General features: G+C 36.3%; 1 protein-coding gene across 2 annotated transcripts in view; it reads right to left on the reverse strand.

Moving 5' to 3' along the window:
* LOC145666687 (metaxin-1) overlaps window positions 1-26,638 on the reverse strand; it is a 70,509-nt gene that overhangs the window by 33,917 nt on the left and 9,954 nt on the right. For both annotated transcript variants that reach the window (XM_081734165.1, XM_081734166.1), the window contains exons 2-6: window positions 26,428-26,574; window positions 21,839-21,942; window positions 17,864-18,026; window positions 9,004-9,238; window positions 4,377-4,528 (exon numbers count right to left, since the gene is read on the reverse strand). In XM_081734165.1, the coding sequence (XP_081590291.1) occupies window positions 4,377-4,528; window positions 9,004-9,238; window positions 17,864-18,026; window positions 21,839-21,942; window positions 26,428-26,574 (801 nt within the window). The remainder of the gene's footprint in view (window positions 1-4,376; window positions 4,529-9,003; window positions 9,239-17,863; window positions 18,027-21,838; window positions 21,943-26,427; window positions 26,575-26,638) is intronic.

The raw sequence follows: 26,638 nt of genomic DNA on the forward strand, positions 1-26,638 counted from the left end.
TTCATTAAGCTTATTTGTCCGATCACTCCAGTTCTCTATTTTCAGTTTTTCACACACCTTCTTGAATCAAATGCGAATGAACTTACACCTTCTCTATTGGCTTAGTCGCTCCGCTTGATAATTAGGTAAATCAGCTAGAACCTCGCTTTAGTCAGAACAGTTATATTCAACATCGAGAACGAGATTACTTCTTAGGCGTACGTAAAATTTAAAATAAGCGATGTCCCAGCCACTAATCGAGGAACTGGTAGGCTGAAAACACTCTCATCATCTCGTTAACAGGTCAGCAGAAACATCTGAGCTCACAGTATAATATTTATTATATGTTAACTGTAACACAGTTCTATTATATTTATAGTATGATTCTTCTGTTTGTAGTAAAACTAAATTATCTAATAAATAAGTAATAAATTCTACAGTTTATTTTCGATATAGTTTCCTATAACTTGAATTAAGAATAGCTTAAATCTTGGGTACACGCTCGAAAGGAAAAGTCTTGTTAGGAGCACGCGAAAAAAAAAAGTTTGAATACCACTGGGTGGCCAAGAACAAATAACTCTTAACTTAAATGATAAATGTATCGTTTTGTCTTAATGAACTCTGAGAAAATATTAACGAGTGGAGAGCATACAAAACATATATCGAATGTCAAAAGATCATTTGTAAAACACGATAAAAATCACGACTTATTCTCAAGTTAAGTTGAGTAGTACGCGACTACTTAATGTCTGCATTGTTGGGTTAATAGAACTAGACGAAAACCATGAGTAAATTTGGTAAGAAATGACAAGGCTCGAATTGAAGTTCTCTTTAGAAAAATACATATAGTGATAAAGACTACACACCTTTCCCCGCAATTTTTAAAATCATTTTTCGGATTGTACAAAGTTAAAAAAAAAAAAAAAAGCCATTTTCGAACAGTGGTAAACAAAAAGCAATACAGTGGGCGGTACGTAGGTATCGAGGTAATCTCCATTAGCATCCAACACCTTTTGTCAACGTTTCTGAGCTGCACAATACCCTGGTAATAAAACTCGGTGGTCGTGGATGCAAAGAAATCCCTAAGTGCGTTCCGCAGGTCTCCTTCATTTGTGAAGGATCTCCTACGGAGGTGGTTGTCGACGGAATGAAACAGGTGGTAATCTGTTGGCGCAAGGTCCGGTGAATATGGCGCATTACACAGTGCCCCCCTCCCCTCCCAGCCAAGTTACTGAACCGTCTCCCGGGTCTTCTACGCATAATGCGGCTTGACATTGTCGTGCAGGAACAACACACCCTTGCGATTCACCAATGCCGGATCCTTCTATCGCAATGCAAGGTGCATCCTTTGCAACTGCTGAGAGTAGAGGTCAGCAGCGATGGTCTGACCATAATGCACCACTTACCGACAATTCCACCATAGAGAAAACATAACCTTTCGTGGGTGCAGAGGTGGTCTTCAGGTGTGAGGAACAGGGTCACGTGGCGATAACCAAGTGTGATACGCCTGCGAGTGCCATAAGAACCCACTTTTCGTCACCAGTGAGCAACCGACCAAAGATGAGTGTGTTCAGGTGCCGAGTGAGCAAGGACAAACAGGTTATCATTCGTTGTTTCTTGTTGGCCGCCGCCCATGCAGGTGCAGTCTGACTGTTTCAGCGGAAACATGGATCCTTTCTGCAAGTTCATCACAAGTTAGACTACTGTCCTCGATGGCTGCTTTCAGGGCCTCGTCATTGAACACATGTGATCGTCCACACCGTGAGGCTCATCCAAAGGCTCACACTCACATCTTTCGAACGAAATTTCTGGAACCAATGCCTCGTTGTGCGTTAGATCACGGGATTCTTCCCAAATGCCTGGTATATACGGCGACTTGATGCGGCAGCTGACAGGCCCACTTTAAAGTCATACAACAAACACACACTAACAAGCTGCTTCGATACCTCCATTTCTCTACAACACTGAACGAGTTATGACTGCTATGTGCGCGCAACGTGCCAGTATTACTGAAGGTCGATGGTTAGACTGACTTCCGACCGCTTGGCAGGCACGTGCGTTATTTCCTCTCTGTGAGCGCATGATTAATGGGACGTCAAGAACAATGTCCAGAACTGTTTTGGTTATCTTGTAGAAGTCATTATTTAGGGTGTTACAGAAATATTTCACCTCAGAAATCAAACACAATATCCTGCAAGCTTCTATCATGAATCTCATCCTTCAGCTGTGGAAAGATACTGGATGACAGTTCGTGGGAATATGGTGAAGTTCACAGCTCAAAAAGCTAGCAAATTTCATGTCTCCTGAGCAGAATGGGCGGACGCATTATCTACCAATATGCACATTTTTTTCTCAGCATCCCAAGATGTTTCTCTTCCACAATATGAATACTCGCGATATTTCCTGATGATAGTTTGGTATTTGCGGACATAGTCACTCATCGGGTGGATAAACAGTGTTCCAGAAATATAATATAAGAAACACAAAGACAGAAACTCCGGATATATCACTGGTAGCTTAATTGGCAGAGCACCCGCTCGGAAGACAGGAAATCGGAGTTCGAGTTCCCACCAGTATAGTGACCAGGCTTCCTTCCTTTCTCTCTCTCTTGTTATTCCAACATCTTCCTTTCTTTCATACCGTCTAACATACTTTACTAATCTTTGTTCCCATAGGGGAAAGCATAATGTCCTTTTCTCTTACTGAGCATACACCCATGGAATGCTATTGCTTTGTTGAAAACCTAACGAAAGTTTAAAAATTAATGTAAGCTATTTACAGTAAAAATGGTGAGGTTATTTGCTTTCTGTTATCTTGCGAGTTCACTTGTTAAAGCGAAGTTGAATACTATCTATACCATATTTGAATAATAAAAGCAGTGAATTGTAATAGAATAATATATATATATAAAATTTTAAGAAGATAAGGTTCTAAAACTAAACTAGACTTTCATTTATATATTTTGTTTTGTCGAACGGGGTTCATGTGGTGGTGTCAATTTGCGACAAGCAATGGTATATTTTGACTTTCCGCACTACTTTGAACGTTGTAATACTTTTATTTGGCATGGCCAATGAGTTTTTTTTTTTTTTCACATTCGATTATTTTATAACTCATTACCTCCTAGTTCCTTTCATTCTACTAAATATAAAAAAGTCACCTGCTGAACAAACGTCCCGACATCGAAGTGATAACTTAAAATATCGAACTCAAAACAAACTTGGACTGTTTTCAGAGAGGTAGGAAAGCGGATAAAGTTAGACGGGAACAGATTCTAAGCTTTATAAATAATATTTACCACTTCTTTCGTTTCTTTCTTGGCGAATACAGTTTGCATTGTGCCTTTTCGTACGCTATAGGAACGTCTTAAGAAAACGAATTGGTTATTACATTCCCCCCCCTTTTTTTTTTTACAGTGGTTCCAAATTAAAAAATAAATTAAGAAATACGCATCACTGGAAATCTGTTAAAAGCAGAGGCTTTGAAAATTCATTTCGTTGATGTAGTAAATTTTCAGAAAGGGAGGTCTCCCTAAAACTAATTAATAAGGAAACTAATCATGTACCATAAAGACGGGTAACATGCATAGTTCTGTGTATAACATGCAGAAATACTACAAGAGGAAGCTTTCATGAAATAGTGAGAAACGGAACTTACTACAATAAAGATAGTGACAAAATACAAACTATCACGCGATGGTGACAGCAAGATGAAGCAGACGACGGGCCTTTAGTAGCGGAATAAACTAACCGGTAATTCATTTAGTTGCTACTTATATTTCTAGCATGTACAGTGAAAATTGTAAATTTTATTGGAATATGGGCAACACTAGACGAAGAAAGAGTAAGATGAGAAGTTTACAATCAGACAAAACTGCGCTGAATACCACGTACCATTGGTTACTGCTCACGCAGCTTCTCATCTGAAAAACACTGTAAGCATATTAACTGTTTTTGTTCTCCTAAAATTTTAATGAGCCCTCCAGAAAGTTGTCACTTTATTTTCATCGTTCCACAGATAATACTCAATTGATGCTGTGTGAAGTAAAGACCTCAGTGTAGTGAGCACGATCAGGACAAAACAGCGGTTAAATTTGTCATTTTGGAGGGCCAGTGAAAGTAGTCTATTTTATCGTGGTTCGTGGGCAACCTTCTGTAAAGTGTATCCTACGCCATACTCCAAAAGCATGCTTCTTTAAATTATTACATAAACACTGCCGATTAGATGGATCTCTGATATAGATGTAAGTACAACTATAGCTTTATATAGAAGAGAGGATTAAACATGCCATAATTCGTCAACTCATTCTTTCCATGTAGAGTAAGCCCAAACAGCTCTATCTCTACCCATGAATATTATGATGTTCAACGCTAATAATTTTATCAAAATATAATTACCTGCACCAAACCTGTGAGAAATGCATAACTAGTCATAGCTATTGTTGCAAAAACACCAGCCCAGATTTGATTTCTTCTTTTGTGAGGAAAATCAGCATCATCATTATTCTTCTCTTTCTTCGCATCTTCCTTCGATTTTTTCGATTCATATTCTACAAAAACGAATTAAATGTATTAGTTTAATAGATATTGTGAGAATGAGGATTCTTTATAGACGGTTACTATTTATGTTTTAAAATATTGATTATTCCAGTATCTACTTTTTCACCTTTTCCAAAATATTGGTAACAAATAATAAAATAACTAAATAAGATAAACATAAAAGATCTTACAACTTCTCTGTGTGAATTTTACACCAACTTCGTGCACAAAATCCCTTTATATATATATATATATATATATATATATATATATATATATACAGTATTTAACAGAGAGTTACAACTTCTAAAGAACAAACTAATGCATTACAAATAACACGTATCAGTACAAGCTAATTATTTAAAATGCAAGCTTCTACAGTCTTTCCACGCCTTTTCTATACATATTCTAAAATAAAACTGATATTTTACTTTACGGACAGATAAAAATATGGTATATAATTATTTACAATACAGTTTGAGGAATCTCGTCTATTTATGAGTAATACAATTACATGACATAAACACAGTGCATACACAAGGATTTTTTATTTTTTTTAAAAGTCCTAAACTAATAATGTGAAGCAAGGAACCATGGGCACAGATAACCATTTGTTGTACAATTATTATAATTAAAGTTGAATAGCATATCCTTTGAAAAGAGGAGTTGTAGATCAGTAGAGCAACAAAAATATCAATTCAATGGAAGTCGAACCATAATGAACAAATACATTCCAAAACATTTGCAAAGTGTATATAGAAGAAAAAATATATAAAAATTAGGGATGGGCACGAGTCGAGTCAAAGATAATTTTCTCGAGTCGAGTTCCGAGCCGAGTCACTGTTTTTGAGGTCGAGTTTCGAGTCGAGTCGAGTTTGATAAATAGCTCGCTCGTTCAGCTCGTTTTAGCTCGTTTTGAAATCATGGCCTGTTTAGATTGGAAAGCGAAAACAATAGGAAATGTAAACAGTAATGTAGAATACTTTAGTCTTACTCACGACAGGGGACAGAACTTGCATCTCATCTCGTTTCGATAACGAGACAACAATATATTTGTATAACGAGATAACCTCAAATGTTGTAACCACCAATAAAAATATATACTGTAGTTCTTATCATCAAGGCTGAGTACTGCACCGTCGAATTTTGAGCCCAAGCACAATCCAAACCTGGGTTCAATGTTAACCTACTCGGCTCGGTTCAATGGAGCGAATAGCACGAGTCGGCTCGGTTGGGATGAGCCAATAACTCGGCGCAGGTGAGCCATCGGCTCGGTTCGACTCGGCTCAACAGAGTGGATTGCTCGAACCGGCTCGGTTGGGGTAAGCCATCAGCCCAGTTGGGTTCAGCTTGAGTGACAGTACTCGCGGTTCGGCTCGATAGCGAATGAGCTGTGAGCCGAGCCGCTTTAGCCGTTGACAACCCTAAACCCGGGCCGACGAGTTTTGAACATGTTTGGCCGGCGCCGTATAGCTTTTAACAATTTTTTGCTCGAGCCCGAATACTTGCTCTCCAGAACTGAAACCCAGACCCTCATGAATAATGTCCTTGCCTCCTGAAGATTTCTCGACGACCGAGATCGGCAGTCAACTAGTTTTCAGTATTCAGGTAGGTACAAACCGCCTATTTTCATGGTTATACACGGTGTAGTAGTAGTAATAATAATAATAATAATAATAATAATAATAATAATAATAATAATAATAATAATAGTACTACTACTAGTAGTAGTAGTGGTAGTAATTATATTGTCTATGTAGGATACTTCAAGAGAGTACTTGAAACTACACACAAGATTTAGATCGATTTGGCTCGATTCGACTCGAAACTCGACCCAAATTCGAGTCGAGTTGAACGAAATTATTTTCGAGCCGAGTTCTCGAGTCGAGCTCAAAGATGTCTGTTTCGAGTCGAGTTGAGTTTCAAAGAAAACTCGCTCGTGCCCATTCCTAATAAAAATTTATATCACTTAATAAAAAAGAAATAAGAAAATCACCCAGGATGTTTCAATATTTGAAAAAAAAAATCCAAGTTTTCTCAGGCCCGTACGAATTCTGTTGTGGTATTAACAAAATGGTTCTTAATAAGTTAGTCCAGATTTTCGATGCACGTTTATTGGTGAACATTTCATTGTTAAATTATATGTCATAATTAAATATTTATTTTATGACCGCCAATTCTAGCAACAACAATTATTTCAATAACGGAGGAATTTCTAGTTTTTTTTTTTATTATTTATTTATAATATTTGCAATATTGAGATAAAGTGAGTAGGAACTAGCTAGCAGTAGTAGTAGTAACAAATTTACTGTACATCTGTTCTGTACAGAAATTTGTACAATATCAGTGAGTTTCTATTCCCGTGTGTTTTAACGTTTGACAGAAGATTTGTTTTATACATATCCTAACCTTTTAACTATCCTTCATGTTTTTTATCCTTTTTGAAGTCTACCACAAGCTGATGAAGGAAGTAGCATCTTTCGAAAGCGTTACCTGTTGCATGTAGAAGAAAATTCTGCTACATATTTTTTGCGGTGATTAATAGACTTTCCGCTTTTTCTCATTGAATATAATCACCGCTCGCAATATTTTGAAATTAAAGACTTGTTTGATATGTAGCGAATACTACTTCGCAGAACTACACTTGCCAAGGAAAGAACAGTGCCAAGACAGTCTTTATATACAAAGGAAGTCCTGCGTACTGGACGTTGATTTCGAAATATCGAAACACGAGTTAATTACTTCATTTACAAGAATTTCTATACGGATGAAAAGAAACACCTGATTAATTCAGAATGGGAATGCCCGCTACTACAAGCTGACATCTAGCCCCGACCATATGGCAGCGTCTTCTTAAGCTTAGCTTGTCACATTTTGGTCTATGACAGGCTGTACTACTGAATTTTAGCTAGTACTACTATCTTTTATATACTCTAAGTAACGAGTGTAACAACTACCCAGCAAGAGTTTCATAACCAACTCAATGGACACGAAATTCTACATTCTTTAGGGTAATAATGAATATACCATAAAACCAATCATACTAAGTTACTAGTAACAATGCATAACATACCAGTTTATCGATTTTGTGCACCGTAATGAAAATTAAATCTTCAGTTCAATATTGAATAGTTACGCCTTATAGGCTTCAAGAAACGGATGATAAAAAGAAGTGATTGATTATAGAGAACTGATGGAACGAAGAGAGCGGTAAAAATTGACAAAGCCCACAGATATGGGGATGTTCATCAACTCTTATGATCTGGAATCGAACCAGAAACTGTTCGCGACACAGATGAATTCTCTACTACTGAACTATCGTACTCTACTAATAGCCACAAGCACTCTTTACAACATCCATAATAAAGATATTCTGTTAGCATAATTACGTATCACCAAGTAACATAATTAATTTCTTTAAGCACTAAAGTTATGTTATAGTATTTGTACATTACTTCCCTGCCAAGAGAAAGTCGCAAATTTTCAGATGAGCATGTATTCGCTTGTAATCAACTATTCTCACCAGCCTCTAAGTCTACTGCAATCAAATAGACCAAACTCAAGTCGTTTATATATAAGCTACATATTTGGATGAAAATATCACTTTCAGGGAAAACGGAAGCATCCAAAGTGGTCAAATATATTTGGTGTTTAAAACGTACTCTTAGTCTATTGAATATTTCTCGGGGAATATTGCTGTATCTAAATTGTGGGACTTAAATCTTAATGGGAGTTCTCGGGTTTAAAAACAGATGATAAAAAAAAGATGAAGACACAAGGCGGAGTCTATTTAACAGTAATGATCTTTGGGTATTTCCTTTAACGAAATTATTTTACTTTACTTTTCAAATATTCCAGAAATTCTTTCCATTTATAAATTGAGTAATTTTGTTAACCTTGTTTCGCAGCTTACATTTCTAAGGCTCATGTCTTAACAGTTTCGTAAAGACATAGTAATGGATGCATCTAACGAAATCAAACGGCGTGGCGCAAGCGAAAAATATTCACGACTACAAATAATAAAATTCTTTAACTACAAAAATCTGAAGTATTACCCACTACGCATTAACATCAAGTGAGGACAATGAGAGAAACAGCATGGCAGGCCACGTATTTCCCATCATGCCCTAATTGATGACAAATGGAAAACAAAATTCATAACCGAAAGTCATAAACAGATAATTACTAAACAAAATCAACGATACCATAAAAATAGAAGAACGTGTTTCTAAATATATTAATACCCTTTATCCATGGGAGCATCTGCCGGGGTATTACGGGCCCCTCTGTAACAGTAACAAAATGCATGATGAGAAATATACTGATGACATCTCAAAGCTCCCATCAATTTATCCTTCAAGTTATTGATGTTCAGCCTTTTGGCGTTATCGCAGTTTAGAAGTCAAAAACTTGATATTATATTCTAAAGGGCAGTATTCATGTCAGTAGGCACCACAGAAGAAAACCTTCAAAACAATTTACTTACGTTGTGTTGCTGACGGGAAGTATCTCTGAGAAATGCGAACGACGAACTTCACCAAATTGTTACAACCCTTCAAGTGATTCTGAAGCGCCGGAGATGGAAAAGGGACTTTAAGAAGAGGGGCCAAGTAAGCATACACTACAGCATCTAAAGACGTAGGATAAGAGCCAAAAAAGAAATCACTATCTCCTAATCTCGTTGAAATGGCAGTCAAGCATTTTTCAGCTTCTGCATACACCTGGAAGAGGAAAGAAAATAATTTTTTACTGCTTGTATATCTTTTATCTACATAAAGCACGTGACGTGACCATTCAAAGAGACTTACTGAAGGTAGTCTGAGGGGTAGTTTTCGGTCTAAATTTTGATTAAAAGCCTTTTCCACAGGAAGGCAAACTGGAGATTTGTTGGCAGAAATGGAATTTTAACTACGAGAAAATTAGAAGACTTAATAGCTATATTGGTTGATTAATTAGAGTTAATATCTCTTTTCTCAATCGAGGTTACCGTAGCACTGGCTCGTAAATTCACGTTACTCTCAGAATATTCACATATGATATATATACAACTTCGTACTAGATGCGCAATATCGTCTTTCTTTTCTTCTATTCTAAAGCATGTTACAATATTAACATTTATTAAGGATTTTCATTCCATAATATATATATATATATATATATATATATATATATATATATATATATATATATTTGGTCTAGGAATTAATTCGTGCGGGTGGACAAGAAATGGCGCAACGAACGGAGCGTCCCACAGTTCCGTGTATCCACACATGTGTTGCAAACCCCTGTCATCGCGTATCGTTCGTAGTATAGGGCAGTGGATTAAAGCGTCAACAACACCAGTTTGTAGTTAAGTGAACATGGCGCAATTTGTGCCTGATAAAGTGTTTTTGCGGGGTGTCCTGCTGCATTACTTTAACATGCAGAAAAGTGCGACTGAAAGTCATCGTATTTTGGTGGAAGTGTATGGTGACCATGCTCTAGCTGAGCGAACATGTCAGAAGTGGTTTGCACGGTTTAGAAGTGGTGATTTCGGCTTGGCAGACCAAGAGCGAGCTGGACAGCCAAAAAAATTTCAAGACGAAGAATTGACAGCATTGCTCGAGCAGGATTCGTGTCAAACGCAGGAACAACTTGCAGCAGCATTAGGCGTTGATCAAACAACAGTCTCCAAACGCTTGAAAGCCATGGGAATGATTCAAAAGATGTCACATTGGGTTCCACATGAATTGAAAGACAGAGACGTTGAAAGACGAAAAACCATTTGCGAATTGCTGCTTCAACGACAGAGCAGAAAGGGGTTTCTGCATCGAATTATTACGGGTGATGAGAAGTGGATCCATTACGAGAACCCTAAACGAAAAAAGGCCTGGGTGAAACCAGGTGAACCAGGTCCATCACAACCAAAACGAGATATTCACTGTGCAAAGGTTATGCTGTGCATATGGTGGGATATGAAAGGTGTGGTGTACTATGAGCTGCTGCAACCGGGTGAAACTATGAATGGAGAACGTTATCGACGACAATTAATGCGTTTGAAGCAAGCTCTCGCCAGAACACGACCAGAATGGGAGAACAGACATGATAAACTTATTGTTCAACATGATAACGCTCGCCCACATGTCGCAAAACCTATTTAGAAAATGTCGGATGGGAAGTTTTACCCCACCCGCCGTATTCACCAGACGTTGCTCCTTCGGACTACTACTTGTTCGATTGCATGAACAACGATTTGATTGGACAGCGGTTTACTTCTTCAGAAGATATCGAAACATGGGTCTCTAACTGGATCGCTTCCAAGGATGAGGACTTCTTTCGCCACGGAATCCGTACATTGCCTGACAGATGGGCGAAAGTGGTGGCTAGCGATGGACAATATTTTTCTTAAGGTATTTATGTATTTTGTGTTTGTACTACAGCTTCAATGTGTGCGTACCAACCGCACGAATTAATTCCTAGATCAAATATATTATTTTTTTTAATGTAATGTAGAATATTTCCAGATTTCAGGTAATCCTTTTAAATTCGATGAACGTCTTATGCCAATCAGATCTTCGAACAAATACAACTCTATATCCCTTCATTCTTTTAATTGTTGGCAGCTACGTGTAAGGATTTCCATCGATCTGTTTTGATTACTTTGGCGACTTTTCAAAAAATCTCTTGCATAATACTTAATCTGATGAGCATGGTTATTACGTCGTATTCCTTCCACTATGGCTTGAACTCATGATTATGGCTTTCAGTCAACTACGCCTTGACTGAAAGAGAGAAGCATGTACCAAATCATAAAATCTGCCAAAGCTAATCGTATCCATCCTTTGTTAGCATGGTCGTTGGTCCAAGACTAAATATGACTGAGGATCTTAAGTAAATATATTACATTGCGTTGTTATGATGTTTCTCCCAATTTGGGATCACGACAAACAGGGGAGATCACCGTTCTCACTAAAATGAATGGAGGCATTTCTATACGCAAAATAATAAACATACGGTACTTAACAGTCACTTTAACTAGCAATATGTGTAAACACTCAAACGTGAAAATACTCAATGTAAATGAAAGCCTTGCACTATACCTGGTTTCTAAAGTAAGTTGACTACTCCAAAAACTAGACAAAAGCCTGTTCGTTGTTGGCTCCGGTGACAGTTCCTCTCTATTCACTAAAACCAATTTTCTGCTTCCGAGAGCAGGGATTGAACTCCAAACCTTGGTACGTGTCGAAACTCGGTAAATGTGTAAGCCATGCGTCAACAAAAGTACCAGCGAGTGGACATCCGCAGTTCACTGCTCACCCGTCACAGACATAAGCCATTTCTGACAGAATGATGATATGGGTCCTCTACCGTAACATTACACGCAAACGTCAGTAGGTACATAAAGATGGGGCCGCAGGAACTGTGTCATAACAGGATCTCCACCCTTGCAAAGTGATGCTGAGTGTTTCGTGGCATATCCGTGGAATATTCCATTTTGAGCTCTTCAACGTAACCAGACAATCAATGAAGATGCTACCATCAGTTGCTTGAAAGCCTACGTCGCACTGTTGGAGAAACGTCCTGCTCTGGTTCATCGCAAGGGTGCGTTCATCTACGGTGATAACACGCGCCCACACACGGCAACAAGGACCTGTGTTAAGATCGAGGAATCTGAACAGCAGAAAATCCTCCACTCGGAATTTTTACAAGACCTTGCAGCAACAGACTAGTATCTTTTTCGCAGTCTGCAAAACCACCTTTTCGGGAGAACATTGCAAGATAAGACTGACATACAATGAATAGTGACTCTCCATCCTTCCCTCCAAAACTGGAGTTTTCTTTCAGAGGGGAACTTAACAATTGGTTGACACGTGACAGTGTAGAGTCCAATTGAGACTATTTTCCTAACTAACGTAGTGTTCCAGGTAAGTTATAGTTTTTTTACTTACGGTGAAAAAATACATTATATGGATTGGCTTGGTTCATATATATATATATAAATTCAGATTACTAATATAACATTCATTAACGACAACGAAATTAAGAAATTTTTAGGAATCATAATATAATTTCAGCATTACACTAGAAGCACAATATCAACTCCTTTTACGAACTACTACACAACATATTCACACGCTAAGGAATTCTTACAATCACTCTATTTGTAGAGAGGGTATGAAAAATCTAGTTTTTTATATATGTATTAAAAAATACCTGGGCCCATGTGTTTTTTCGGGCTTTTCAGATTATTTTAAGTTTCTTTGGGCAAAATGTTAAACAGCGATATGAAGATAATATCATTGTTATAATATACAACAATTTTCAATTCACTAGTAGTTAAAAACTTCTTTAATTTTTTACATATATATAATTATTTTATTCATAGGCGTGCCCATCTAAAATTTTCTGGAGGGGGCAATGCCCTTCACTCAACATTGTGGGCCAAACTTAAAGAAAGGCTGATGTCATTGTATCCCCCCCCCCCCCTTAATTTTCAAAATGCCATAACATGAATTAAAGTGCTGCAATTTAGGATAGATAAATCCTATCAATGGTGATAACAGGTTCTATTCCAGCGACACAAACAATCCTATTTATGGTACTGTTGACAATATTTATTATAATTAATGGGATTTCCAGGGCGATGATATTAATTTGTAGGTTTCATGACAGTACAATGAACTTATGATCAGTGACTAAGCATATTATACAAATTAATGTTTTCATTTATGATTTTGCATTGTTTCCCATTTTGACACTGAAACTGCGTCTTTAAGTGCCCTGTTAAAAATCTCCAACCTCTGATAATATCTCTAGCCATATGAGCCCAAGGAATGTAGATCCTTCTTCAAAAAGCCGCAAAAGCCCAGCTGCTGATCCTGAAGATGTGTTGACAATTCCGTCAGTCTTCATCTTTTCCAACGTAGAGAGAATTTCTTCATAATGTCAAACAACTCCCGTTATTAGACTAAGTCTACAAATTCACTTAATGGGACACAAGGATTTAATGTTTACAATGTTTAAGGCGAGACCACCAGCATTAGCCTCGGTTAGAGGAGAAAATCATGACATCACTGAAAGTGACTGCGAAAACAGTACTCATAGTTCGTGCATCCACTGCAAAGAGTTTCTTACTACTTCTGATGCACTACAGACACCCTTAATCACAAGATTAGTATTGTGAGCTCCACAATGTACGTACAAAGCAAGAAGTTGCTGTTTACATATAATAGGTGGGACACTAATTCCAGAGCCATCATTCGTATTTCCAAAGCCATCATAAGCTTGTCCACTGAGTTGAGCAATTGCAAGCTGGAGTCTCACCATCTCATCCAGAATAACTGAAGATATAAACTCACCAGTAGTTTTTTGATATACAGTAGAACACAAGAAAACTTTCATGAGAACAGAGATCTTCATGAACTTACCTGGCACAAATACTTGATTGTTCTTCGCCATCCACATCACGGGAACCATCAGACACGATAGAGAACAGAGGAGGGTTTTGAGATTTGATTTTGTTACATATATGAAAAGCAATTTCTTGACTTATGGTTTCGAGATTTCGTTCTGGATTTTAACATCCATGAAATTACATCTCTTCATGTTTTCCTTTATCCGGCTCTTCAATTGTGGAAAATCTTCAGAGCAAAGGCTCATCAACTGAAATACATTCCTGAAACGGGAGTCATGTTCTCTAAATGCTTTTCCTTGTCTTGCAAGATAACGTATACTTGAGATTATATTTTTTTTCCAGGAATTTCCTGGCTTTCAGTTGTTCATCTAAAATTTGTTTGTTTAACTGGTTTTCTATTGGATTTTTTTCTCTGCGTTTAGCCTAGTACAGCCAGTTTATGGCATTCTGAAGTCTCGTGTATACTTAATTTCTCTTTAGCCTTCTTCCAGTTGCAAAATCCTAGAGTAGAGAAATCGTCTTCCATGGTTTTAGTAAGAACTTTAAAAAAAAGTTTTTCAAGATGTCCATACAGTAAAAACAGAAAATGACGTTAATTTTGTTTGGATAGGCGTGCAGCCACGGAAGTAACCAAGTTGGCACAAATTTCAATGTTCGACCTTTCAGGAACTGTTGTGGAAAATTTGTAGGTAACACTAAAGTCTAATTGGGCTTTGAAAGGTTCGATGGGTGGGGAAAATCTGAACCACTTGCCAGACGTGGAGATGGAGAGTTTTTTTTCTATAGACACTAATGGTGATGGCGACCAATACAAGATTTGAATTTCCATTGTCAGTTTCAGGTTGTTATCCATCAGCTGAACTATCATTTGAATTATTTTTTTCTTTTTTCTTCAACAATGGCACTGCTTTGGCCCACGTGCTGTCTTCTTTGCTTTTTTCTTATGACAAATTGATTCATTTCAAACAATAAAACAACATTAAACAGAAATAAGAGATAAAAAACTTCATATCAACATTATATTCACAGTAACACATAAAAACAGCTGTCTAAATAACGTTACTGTTAGAGAAAACACGCTGCAAAACATGTCCTTTCAAAAACAGTGGTGCACTTGCGCACAGTCCAGTTGACCAAGTTCAACAATACATTAGAAAGAACACGCAAAGAGACCTACGTTACCCGCACACGAAGAAAAAGATCTTTTAGGCAGGTTTTGAGTTATATTTCCGAAGCTAAACAGTGTTGTAAGTCTTCCATCGATTGTCGAGGTTGGCACAATAATGGTGGTATTTTTACACGAAGCCGATACAGCAAGAGTCGGTATATTAAATAAAAAAAGATCATTCCACATTTTCTCTTTCCTCTTTGTAATGCTATAAGTGTAGAGGGAAAGGAATCTTTTTAGATACTTAGAAAGCAACATTTTTTTTTTCTTGCCGCTACCGCTTTCTTGGAAGACTAAAGATAAAATCTCAAGGCAGAAATATTTGAAACTGAGCATGAAACTTTTAATAAGTACTAAGTCAAATTCGAAATACTTTTGCCTTGGAACCAAGTTGTAAATCTTTCACATAGCTGTAGCTGCTCAGAATGAAAAGACACACTAAGAATTGCGTACTTTCAATTAGAACCTACTATTTTCATAAAGATACTAGCTCACACACACAATTAATTATAATGTCAGTGATAGGCTATATGGTGTTCATTGGGCCAAACACTCCAAACAATAAAGATTCATCTTACACTGGAGAAATAGTTATGCTTCGTTTTTCATTATCATTTGACCATAAAACAAATGCCGGAGAGATATACTAACCTCGTATACAAATGTGCGGTGTTGGGATGTATAATTCGTTGAGATATGATGCTTTATTTTTTAAATTTTCAATACTTCCGCGTACTCCTAAAAAATGTAATAAAGAAATAACGTCCATTTAAGAAAATATTCAATTATAACTCAGCAATCTTCACAAAATTTGCAATCGATCAGTGAAAACGGCATCTTTCCAGACCTTGTAGTTTCCGAGATACGATTGTTAAAAGAATTTGCTACAAACATATAAACGTTTCTTGACTACAAACATATAAACGTAGCATTTTAATATATAGATATTTCAAAATTTTATTTTTGTCGCAAATGAATATGTGCACGCGTTGTGGTAGTTTTCGATACAGTAATACAGTGTTGCTAATATTCGAGCTAATACAGTGTCGCTACCTTCTATACTTCATTTATAGATCCCTGGTAATTGTTACAGAGTTTTCTTCAATGAAACTGTAATTCCTTTCAATTCAAGGAATTATTCATTGACAATCGACGTTCCTATTCCAGTATTTCATCATTTTTGCCGAGATATTTGGTGAAGAATTCCTGCTATACAATTTTCTGGGAGGGACAATCCCCTCCTAGAAAATTTCTGGGGGAGACGCGTCCCCCTCATCCCCCCGGCGGGCACGCCCATGTTTTATTATTTGTTTTAGTAGTTGAATTCCGTGATTCTATGCTGCTCAGCCTTTGTCTGTTAACTGAAGTTTAGTTTTCTGTTCCAGCACTGAGGTTATATGAAAACTAAAGTTTAAGGTGGAATCCAAACCACCGTAATCATTATATACATACATAATGTGTGTGTGTGTATGTAGATACAGGGTTTTCAGTGCTAATAAATCACAAACGGCTGGAGATAAAGCGATGAAACAAGATTTTTAAGAAAACAAAAAATGGATCAAAAGATTGCGATCTTGGCCAATAATTGGTTTTTGGATCAGGGGGCCACAAAATTTTTGAACGGCCCCTAAATCGAGTTATCGTATTTTCCACGAAATAAGCACATCACCCTGAGTTAACTGGTAGATTGGCTTTGGCTACATTACATGTAGTTCTCCAAATATAAGGCCTACAAGAAAATTTTTGATTGAAATTGGATGATGATATTGGATGATTTGATCCAAAAAATGAGAAAGAAAATGTCAAAAGAATCACTGAATTGAGCGCTCCGGTTTCACCACAAGGCCTTCTATCATGGAATCCTTTGAGAAAGGGATTTTACACTGTAAAGTACGTGATTTAGCCACCATTTAACTGAGAATTTAATCTGACTACGCAAGAATTCAGAATAAAAACATCTGGAAGTAAAAGAAACGCATTCACCAGGGTCGAATAGTGCGGGGAAAATAAAAATTTTGTCCAAGCAGCTGGTCACTCATCAAATGATAAACACATGGTAACATGACTGACTTAATCTGTATATTCTTTGGTTTTGTAGTGAATGGTTGCAAGGTCATATTGGTGTTTATATTTTTATGCCAATGTTTTTTATATTTTTCAATTACCGCTTCCCATTCCTCATTCAACCACCTCTTACCTAAATTCAACTTTGGATTCCTTTAGCAAATAAACAAATTTTGAAAACGAGCCTCCCTCTTACATTTTTGGTCCCAAATAAAATTCTTGAATCATCAATATTGTATTGTGTTTCTTTTAAATGTTGTTTTACTTCCCAAACCATGTATTCTGCTTTAGCTCTCTTAGGTTCCTTAACCCGTATTTTGATGTTTCTTTTAGTCATACCTATATAACCCTCCTGGAACTGCACTTGAACACTTAAGACTCTTTTATTTATCTATTTTATCCAAATACTGGATTTGGTTTAGAAAAATGCACAGGTTTTTGTATTTCTGCATGCATTTTTGATGTGAACTTCCAGCAGACTTTTGTACAAACTTACTGTTGTTTTAATACATGGTTTTATCCAGGTACTAGAATTATTTCCTCGTGTGATCTCAAAGTTATGAGAATTGGATTTATCTCTAATCACACTAATTTCCGAATCAGTTTCTTGCCTTTATAAATGTTATTCTAACAGTTATTTCCGAATCAGTTTCTTGCTTTTATCGATATTATTATCATTTTTATTATCAATGTTATCATATTGAATTCTGTATTACTTACGTATGTTTCAATGACCGATGGCTCAGCATCTCCATACAAAGCTTCCATCATCTCTTTGGCATTTCTTTCATACCTTCCTGGATAATAGTAGTTAAATGGAAATGGTATAGCCTTTGCGTACCACGGCCGAGAAAGTTCGATATAATTTTTTGCGTCTACCCACCTAACAAAGAAAAAGAATTTAAAATTTATAATTATTCTACATCAGATCTCAATGCATTAATATAATATAAATTTACATTTTCCTATATATGCAATGCATATTTCTTCCACACCTTTTTACATCAGTGTTTATGAACTACCAGAAAAAAAGAAGAGAGTATATTTTCAGAAAAGCAAAGCTGATACTTAAAAATAATACAAAACACAGATAACAAAAGTAAAATAATTGCTTTCAATCATCTTACAGATTTCTGTAATTCCTGAACTTACTTCCGAGCTTTCGACTCTCCCCTGAAGTCTTGGTCACGGAAAATAAAAACAAGAAGAAATTTTTTTAAAGGAAAAAAGAAAGAAAAGATCTCATCTAACTTGCATCACCACCATTTGACGTGTGATCGTTGAACTGGATAAAGTGTGTTCCAGCACCGCTCTTCTCTTGGTAAGCCCTTTTATTTTATTTGTTTATTTTTTAATTCCTGTTTTTATCTTCCGTGAACAAGATTCCAGGCAGAGTCGAAAGCTCGGAAGTACAAGTAATATTCAGGAATTACAGAAATCTGTAAGTAAAGTGATAGAATTCCTGAGCGTAGTTTTACGTTGTCTGATTGTTCTCAGTTTATGCTTCAAGTTTAAAACGATTTTCTCACAAAATTCAACTGTTTGAGCAACCATTTTGTTTTGTGTCTGTGGTTAATCAGATATTTATACCATTTACCAAACATTGTTAGGGTCATCAAGTATAGGAGGCTCAGGTGGGCAGGTCATCATATTTTGTTCTAGAGTGGAGGTTCGAACCCGGACCTCCTTTATTCGCAATATAGCACCGGCAATTTTCGTCATCGTTGCTCTCGCCCGCAGAGGAAACTAAATACATGAACGTTTGCCGGGACTTTAATACTGCAAATCGTAATTTTTTTATATCAGTACATGAAATTTATATAACTGATACATTTAAAAAAGATCTTGTTCTGAGAAAGACAAATTGTCCACTTTTTTCTTTGTTTTTTTTTTTTTTTTTTCACTCTTAAGTAACCGGTTCGGTTTCCTATTAAAAACTGGTTTAAATTCTGTTAGCAATTAAGACAAAGTTCACGACATATTGTATGTGTTATTTGTAAAATTTTTGGCATTAAATAATACAATTATAACTACGACTTTCGGTTTCAATACTGATCAACATATAGAATTCGAAACAAGTGTTGAAATAAGTATCACATCCAGTTGCGCAGATAGTTTCAACAGACGTAAAGATCATAATTATAAAATTAAAATTTTATGTCGGACTATTGTAAATCAGTGAAACCAAACATTAAAGAATTGAGACTAATGTTAAACTTCCAACCACGAATTTACACTTCGGGTAAAAATTGAATTTTCGGGAAAATGTCATACAAATTAACATCGAAAATCATCATCTAGAACTTGTTACGATGAGAACATACTGGACAACATTTTTTTATTTGTATTAAGGATGAAAGAACCACCTCGGATTCACCGAATGGACAAAATGAACGGAAATATCGTATTTCACAAGAAAATGTTCTCGATACAACTGGGAAAGTTCTACATTGTTTGAAAGTTCTTAGCTACTTTTGTGCATTCCATTCTACTGCGAAACACGCAAAATGTAATAGTCATTATTGGCTGCTTCCTGCTTCAAAATCTAGACACACTTTTCACTTGATCATGGAAGGGACTATCGAGAATCACAGCAACAGCAGCTAGAACATTTGTTGTACCCACCTCACCTATGTCATTCCACAAAATTGTTTTTTCTCGGAATCTACGCATGAGGATTTATAGTCAACCATATACACTTATATAGCTCAATGAGATCTTTCAACAGGAATATATCTCTTATCGATGGACATATTTTTCGATAAACAGTATTGAAACTTAGCAAGAAATCTCGAGCATTCCATTAATTAAATACCATATTAAGAGATTAGGTTGAGTTCATATCACCAAAATGACATTCATCACAGAACGTGGTTCGTTGAACCTTATCTTGATTAAAGTTTCTTTTACGAATCCCAATAGTGCTTGATATCCGCAGAGTTGAATACAACATAGAAGTGATATCAGCAAAACCCAGCCTGCTTTGCAACTGCAACGCTTATTATGGTAAGGAGTACAATACTCTGCCACTGCTCGAAAGAACACAACATAGGTCCACCTACTGTAATGTTAAAGGATTCATGAAAGCAATCCAGTTGTTGCATGTTGCAATTCTGTATGGAACATACGTGATACGATACGTTTGTATCGTCATTCCCATTATCTCCGTCCTATGCTTATCTGCACTGACTCTTACCAATTACATAAGTTTCCACTGAAACGATCTCCACAACAAACAAGGAGAGTTGACGAGCTAGTTATTATTATTATTATTATTATTAAAAAAGGCCTTTTATAGGGAAATATCTCCATTGCAAAAAAAAGGTCCTTTTTGGATCTCTAACTTCATACCTGCAGCATCCATAACAGTTATGAAAAATGAATATATATAAAACAATATACGAAAGTGTGTACACAAACATACAATATTTAGTGAGAAATAAGTTTATCACTCTCATTTCTCAGAAAATATACCAGCAGCCAATTTACGAAGTAAGTGTTGTACAAAGTCAAGATATGGAAGAGGCCATCTTAACATATTATTGTACAGAAAGAAAAAGTATTACATATAGTACTTAAAAACCAAACATAATAATCAAAGAGTGAAAGAGTACGACTGAACCAGGAATCAAACTGGGTTTTCAAGTTACTATGCTGCTGCGCTAACTACTACGATACATAATCCCTCTTCTGATTAGTCAGTCACATACTTCTGTTGTGCTACAACAGTCCAGTGTTCATTTTAGCGTATAACTATGATGCCTACATTAGATATTAGATGAGAAAAGAAGAATCAATAAATTTTCCTTCACATCATCTCCTCTTCGAAACTAATGATATCTGAAGAGTAAGAAAGCACATCTGGATCGTCGATCAAACCTGTCTCTGTCTAACCGTGATGGTGTGGTAACTAGTATGCTGCCTAGTTGTACGGATCACTTATTAATATATTACTGCGCTGTCCAAGCACAACTGTAGTTGTGATGCAATCCATGTGCTCCGGATAACCAAGTACCGACTCAAGTGTGCAAGTGTATAGCTGATCAGGAAGCGGACTAAACAGCGTATTAGTTAGCGTGCCTGCACAATATACTTTGGTTCGATTACCCATTTAGTCGCATTTTTTCACTCTGAATTGTTGTTAATTTGAATCTATAGAGGATAAGGTGTAAGAAAAATCGGTTGATTCTTCTGTTTCTCACATAACAAAAAAGTTAAAAATATAAAAACGAAAGTAGAATAGAAGCTACTTTCTTCTCTTTAGGTATGAGCATTTAATAGTTCCTGATCTTCAACGATCTCAACCAAACCGCTTGTCGCTTATATACAAAGGCTATCAATTATCATCTTAGTTAATTTGGATCTAACTCGTTAAAGCTATTTCAAAGAGTAACAGTACATGAAACACATCGTCGTTATTTTATCATTATTATCCTCACACCAAACTCGTTATCAATATAAAGAAACTACTTCCTAAATACCGACATTACACTATTTCTCTTACCAGCTATGCATTTATTACTCATATGTTGTAAAACAAAGCAATAATAATAATAATAATAATAATAATAATAATAATAATAATAATAATAATAATAATAATAATAATAATAATAATAATAATAATAATAATAATAATAATAATAAGAAGAAGAAGAAGAAGAAGAAGAAGAAGAAGAAATAAAGACAGCATACCATATATATTGTAAACCAGGATAGAGTTTTTCTTGTAAAAGTTGCACATACGCAGCTACTTCGGCACACTGCTTTGGTGTTAGTCCAAAATCTGCACTAAAATTCTGTAAAAGAAATAAACCGGAAATATTACAAGAACTCCAGTTTACAGTTTCAAAATATGTACCCATCAGTAGAACAATCGTACATAGACTTCCAAGTTTCATTTAATGAACAAATAAATGCTATCGGGAATATACGAAGTCTCCTGTGAATGGAACATATATAGGGATGACGTAAAGGAACATAACCGACCAGACTTAAGGCGCATGCTGGAGAGTAAAAAATAATAAATAAGATACCGCTGCATCAGATCCTTCGAAATAACTAACTGAAAGTAAACAATTACTTTCAAGTAAACAAATGTACTATAGAAATAATCTGACACACTTTTCTGAAACAAATGATATGAATAGTCGTACAGTGCCACTGTAATTTATTCCAGGGAAAATATTTCAAAAGCCGCTACTGCATTCATCTTCAGTCATCCAAACACAAAAATGGATTTAAACCCTAAACTCACATAATTACAGGTCCATAATTAACATTAAATAAAAACAAATTGTGATAAATGAATATAATATTCTTACTTATAGTATCCATTTCAACGAATTCATAATTTAGTTATTCAACACTCTGTATAAGGACTCTTTTTTTTAGGTTACTGGAGAAGATATTAGAGTATGTTGAAATTATTTAATAAGAATTCGTTGAATTACAAACAAGAACATTTTAAAAAACAAACAAATGCTAAACTCACTCCAGCACCTATTATTAACTTTTTCGTATATGTTACAACGAATTCCTTGTAGTAATAATCGGTATGTGTCCCTTATGGAACTTTATGTTGATTCGTGGTCTCATTTTATCGGTATAATTTCTGTTCGTAGAAAAACCATACTGATAATTCGTTCACACCAAACACCGTTTTGAATTTTCTCTAAAATAAACACTCAAGGATACATGCACTGAAGAACAATCTCACAATTTGTGGTTTCCTGTTGCTTCTTTAGTAACAAAATTCAGGGATGAACACCAACTTATTTTATTTTTTTCCATAAACTAAAGACCTACTTGTGCTAAATTTTGAAGGAAAAAAAAAAAGAAAAAAGGAAAAAAAAAAAAAAGAAAAGTTGCTTCCTGTTGTTGACTATGTAATCTTCAGTATCTGTTTATAGACATTGTAGCATAAAGTTTAAAAATACAATATGACTCATGTCAACTTCAAATTTAACTGTTTAACTTAACTTTAAAGATTTCTTCCTTTTAAACTTTCTCGATTTCATTTTTAATTAATTAATGATGTAAGACCAAACTTCTATTTAGTACTATGATATTTTTTCCAACATTTAATCTACTTAATTGTACTATAAAAATATTACAATAATACTAAATAACCGAAATACAACTTTTAGTTTATCCACTATCAAACCATTCCTTCACAGAATATAACCCATACAGATTTACCACTTTTATGACTTGATCAACTGCTCCGCTATCACCCCCGGGCTTATACGTAAATGTAAATTAAAAAGTAAGATCAATCTTGATTAATCTTAAGTAATATGTTCGGGATGATAAATATAATGATGTCCCAACGTCAGGCCTTTCAAAACATCTAAAAGATTAAAGCGTAAAAATGATAAAATTAAATGGAGAAAAAAATCATCATTTATAGAAAAAGAATCCCTTTTTCATTTGAGCGAGGAGATCAAAGTTAAATTAAGACAAGGACATATGGACAAAAGTGAAAGACGAACGTTTACACTTTCACCGTCGTCAACGACTTCTGAAGAGGTTGAACAAAAATTTAAGCTGTGTATTGTCTGGAGCAGCAAGATGAATGTAAAAAATTTAATCTTCATACATGCTAATCTCATTACATTTTTCTTGCACCTTCATAATACTGTCATCGAAAATTTGATATTCAATAATTTGTTAAATATGTAATCTATAATAATTTGAAAGAGAAAATGAGTGGCTTTTGAATGATTTGATACGATTGTTCTTCAAGCGATTTAATTATAACAGAAACACAGAAATCATTTTAGAAATTGAATATTTAATATATGAGGGTCATTTAACTCAAAGAGGCAACATAGTTGCGAAATGAAATGCAGAGAATCACTCACTTCAAGAAGCTTACAGTCTTTCGTTGTAGTCTCCACCAGCCTATTGAACCCTTCGCCAGATGTCTGGTAGCCGTTGAATACCTGTCCAAGACCCACTTTGTGAGAGGATGTTGACAGTGTGCCCTAAGGCACGAATAATGCTGGGAATGTCTCTAAAACGTTTGCCCTGAGATTCTTTCATTTTTGGGAAAATATCAAAATCGCAGGGGCTCATATGGCGGGTGCTCCAGTACCTCCCAACCCCATCGTCATAACAGAGTCTGTACTGGATTGGCTGTATGGCATCTGGAATTGTCGTGTAGGAGAATTGGTCCTGATTCCAGGAAGTGTGGACGTTTGCGCCGCAATGCTGGTAGTAAATAGTGACTGAGGTATGAAGCATAGTTTGCAGCATTGACGGTAATGCCCGATGGAACTTCATGTGATAGGATAATGCCTTCGTGGTCGTATAACACTATGATCATTAACTTCACGTTTGCTGGCTCTTGCCTAAGCTTTTTCGGTCGTGGAGATTCTGGGTGGAGCCATTCACTCGACTGATGTTTCAATTCAGGCTCATAGGATCTTCCCCACGTTTCGTCACTTGCAATAATGCGGTGCAAGAAGTCATCACCTTCCTCATTGTAACGCTAAAGATATAGACGCGCACATTTCCACCTATACCACTTCTGAACCTCGGTCAGAGCATGAGGTACCCATCTCTCTGCAATTTTCCGCATGCCAAGATCTTGTGTTAGCGTGCGGAACACTGATTCGGAAGAAATGTTCAACTCCTGCGCCAATTCACTACAATTCCAGCGCCGATCACCGTCAAGCAGTGTCCGTAGTTTGCAAGATGAATTTCGTCCGTAACCGTTCGCATATGCCCTCCGCCCTGCATTTTGCCTGTTGACTGTCGTCCCACCTGAAATGCTGCAACCCATCTCGCTACTGTCCGTTACGGTGGAGCAGCTTCACTACAGGCCTCTACTAACCCTCTGTAAATCGTCCTAGTATTTCGCCCTCGTGCTATCTGGAACTTCATAAACACACGCTGTTCTGCACGCGTGAACAATGCGTTAGAGCCGTATTTCACACAACAATCAATTTAACAATGTCTACTCGCCACACACACCGTAATATGGGACCGCAACAGCGTTGAACTGACTTGTACACACCCACGGAACACACTACGTTCGTCATTTGTCTCCTGCCCACAGGACACTCCAATCGTAGCAGTGTTGCCAGTTCGAGTTAAATGACCCTCGTGTATATATATATATATATATATATATATATATATATATATATATATATATATATGATGTAGTTTGTCGCCCTCAATTATTCAACGTTTACAGTGAATATTTAATGAAGGAAGCATTAATGGAAATTGGAGATTTCAAGATTGGAGGGCAGATCATTACCAAGATCAGGTATGAAGATGATACGGTTATAATAGCTAAAACCGAAGGAGGACTACAGGAGATGATTGACAAAATAGTTGACACTGGAAGACTCTATGGAATGGAAATTAACATCGAGAAGTCGAAAGTCATGAGAATATCCCGTGGAAACACGCTCTTACAGATCAGAGTAGAACAAAGAGAACCTGAAGAGGTCGATAATTTCAAATACCTGGGAAGTATTTTGACGAGAGACGCTTACTGCACCAAAGAGATCAGGTCAAGAAATGCCATAGCTAAAGAAGCATTCAACAAGAAAAGCGCACTCTTAACTAGCAGGCTCAATATTGGACTTAAGAAGAAATTGGTCAAGTGCTATATATGGAGCATTGGACTGTATGGTTCAGAGACTTGGACATTACGGAAGTTAGAGAGGAAATATTTGGGAGCTTCGAAATGTGGTGTTGGAGGAAGATGGAGAAGATAAAATGAACAGAGAGAGCAACAAACGAAGATGTTTTAAAACGGATAGAAGAAAAGAGGACACTTCTAGCCACCATCCTTCGTTGAAAGGCCAATTGGATTGGACACATCTTGAGAAGATATCGTCTTCTTTACACCACCATAGAAGGAAAGATGGAAGGGAAGCGAGGAATAGGAACAAGAGGAACACAGCTGATCGATGATTTGAAAGATAGGAGAAAATATTGGGAGTTAAAAGAGGAAGCTGAAGATCGACAAAAGTGGAAGAAACATTTCCAGGCCAAAATCTAAAATTGAAAAAAAAAATCCTCATTAGTCCCAGAACCTGCCGAAAGGCAGAATCTTAATAATAATAATAGAACGAAATATAAAAATAAATAATTGCATACGCAATAAATAAATTTAATGTAATATTTTTATACCCAAATAGTAAAATGTCCTACAAAATACGGTTTAATTTGTCCTTAGAACATTGTATTCAGACGAAGAAACATATACTAACGCGAGTAACTCTACTATATAACAAGAGTACATTAAGCTACAACAGTACCTTCTTTCGCAAGTAGGAACAGATTTCTTGGAATGTCGTGATCTGTTTCTTTCCATGCCTAAATACTGGAAGAGTGCCCGTTGGTGTGTAGAATGGATTGTCAGTTTCAATTACTTTCAAAGGGACTCCAGAAAATTTTGCGTAAGCCTGAAAAAAGAAGAGAGGTTGAGCTTACATAACATAGATACAGACCAAAATTGCTGCCTGTCCT

This window comes from Thermobia domestica, chromosome 12, assembly GCF_964235325.1.
Source record: "Thermobia domestica chromosome 12, izTheDome1.hap1.1, whole genome shotgun sequence".
NCBI lineage: Eukaryota > Metazoa > Arthropoda > Insecta > Zygentoma > Lepismatidae > Thermobia > Thermobia domestica.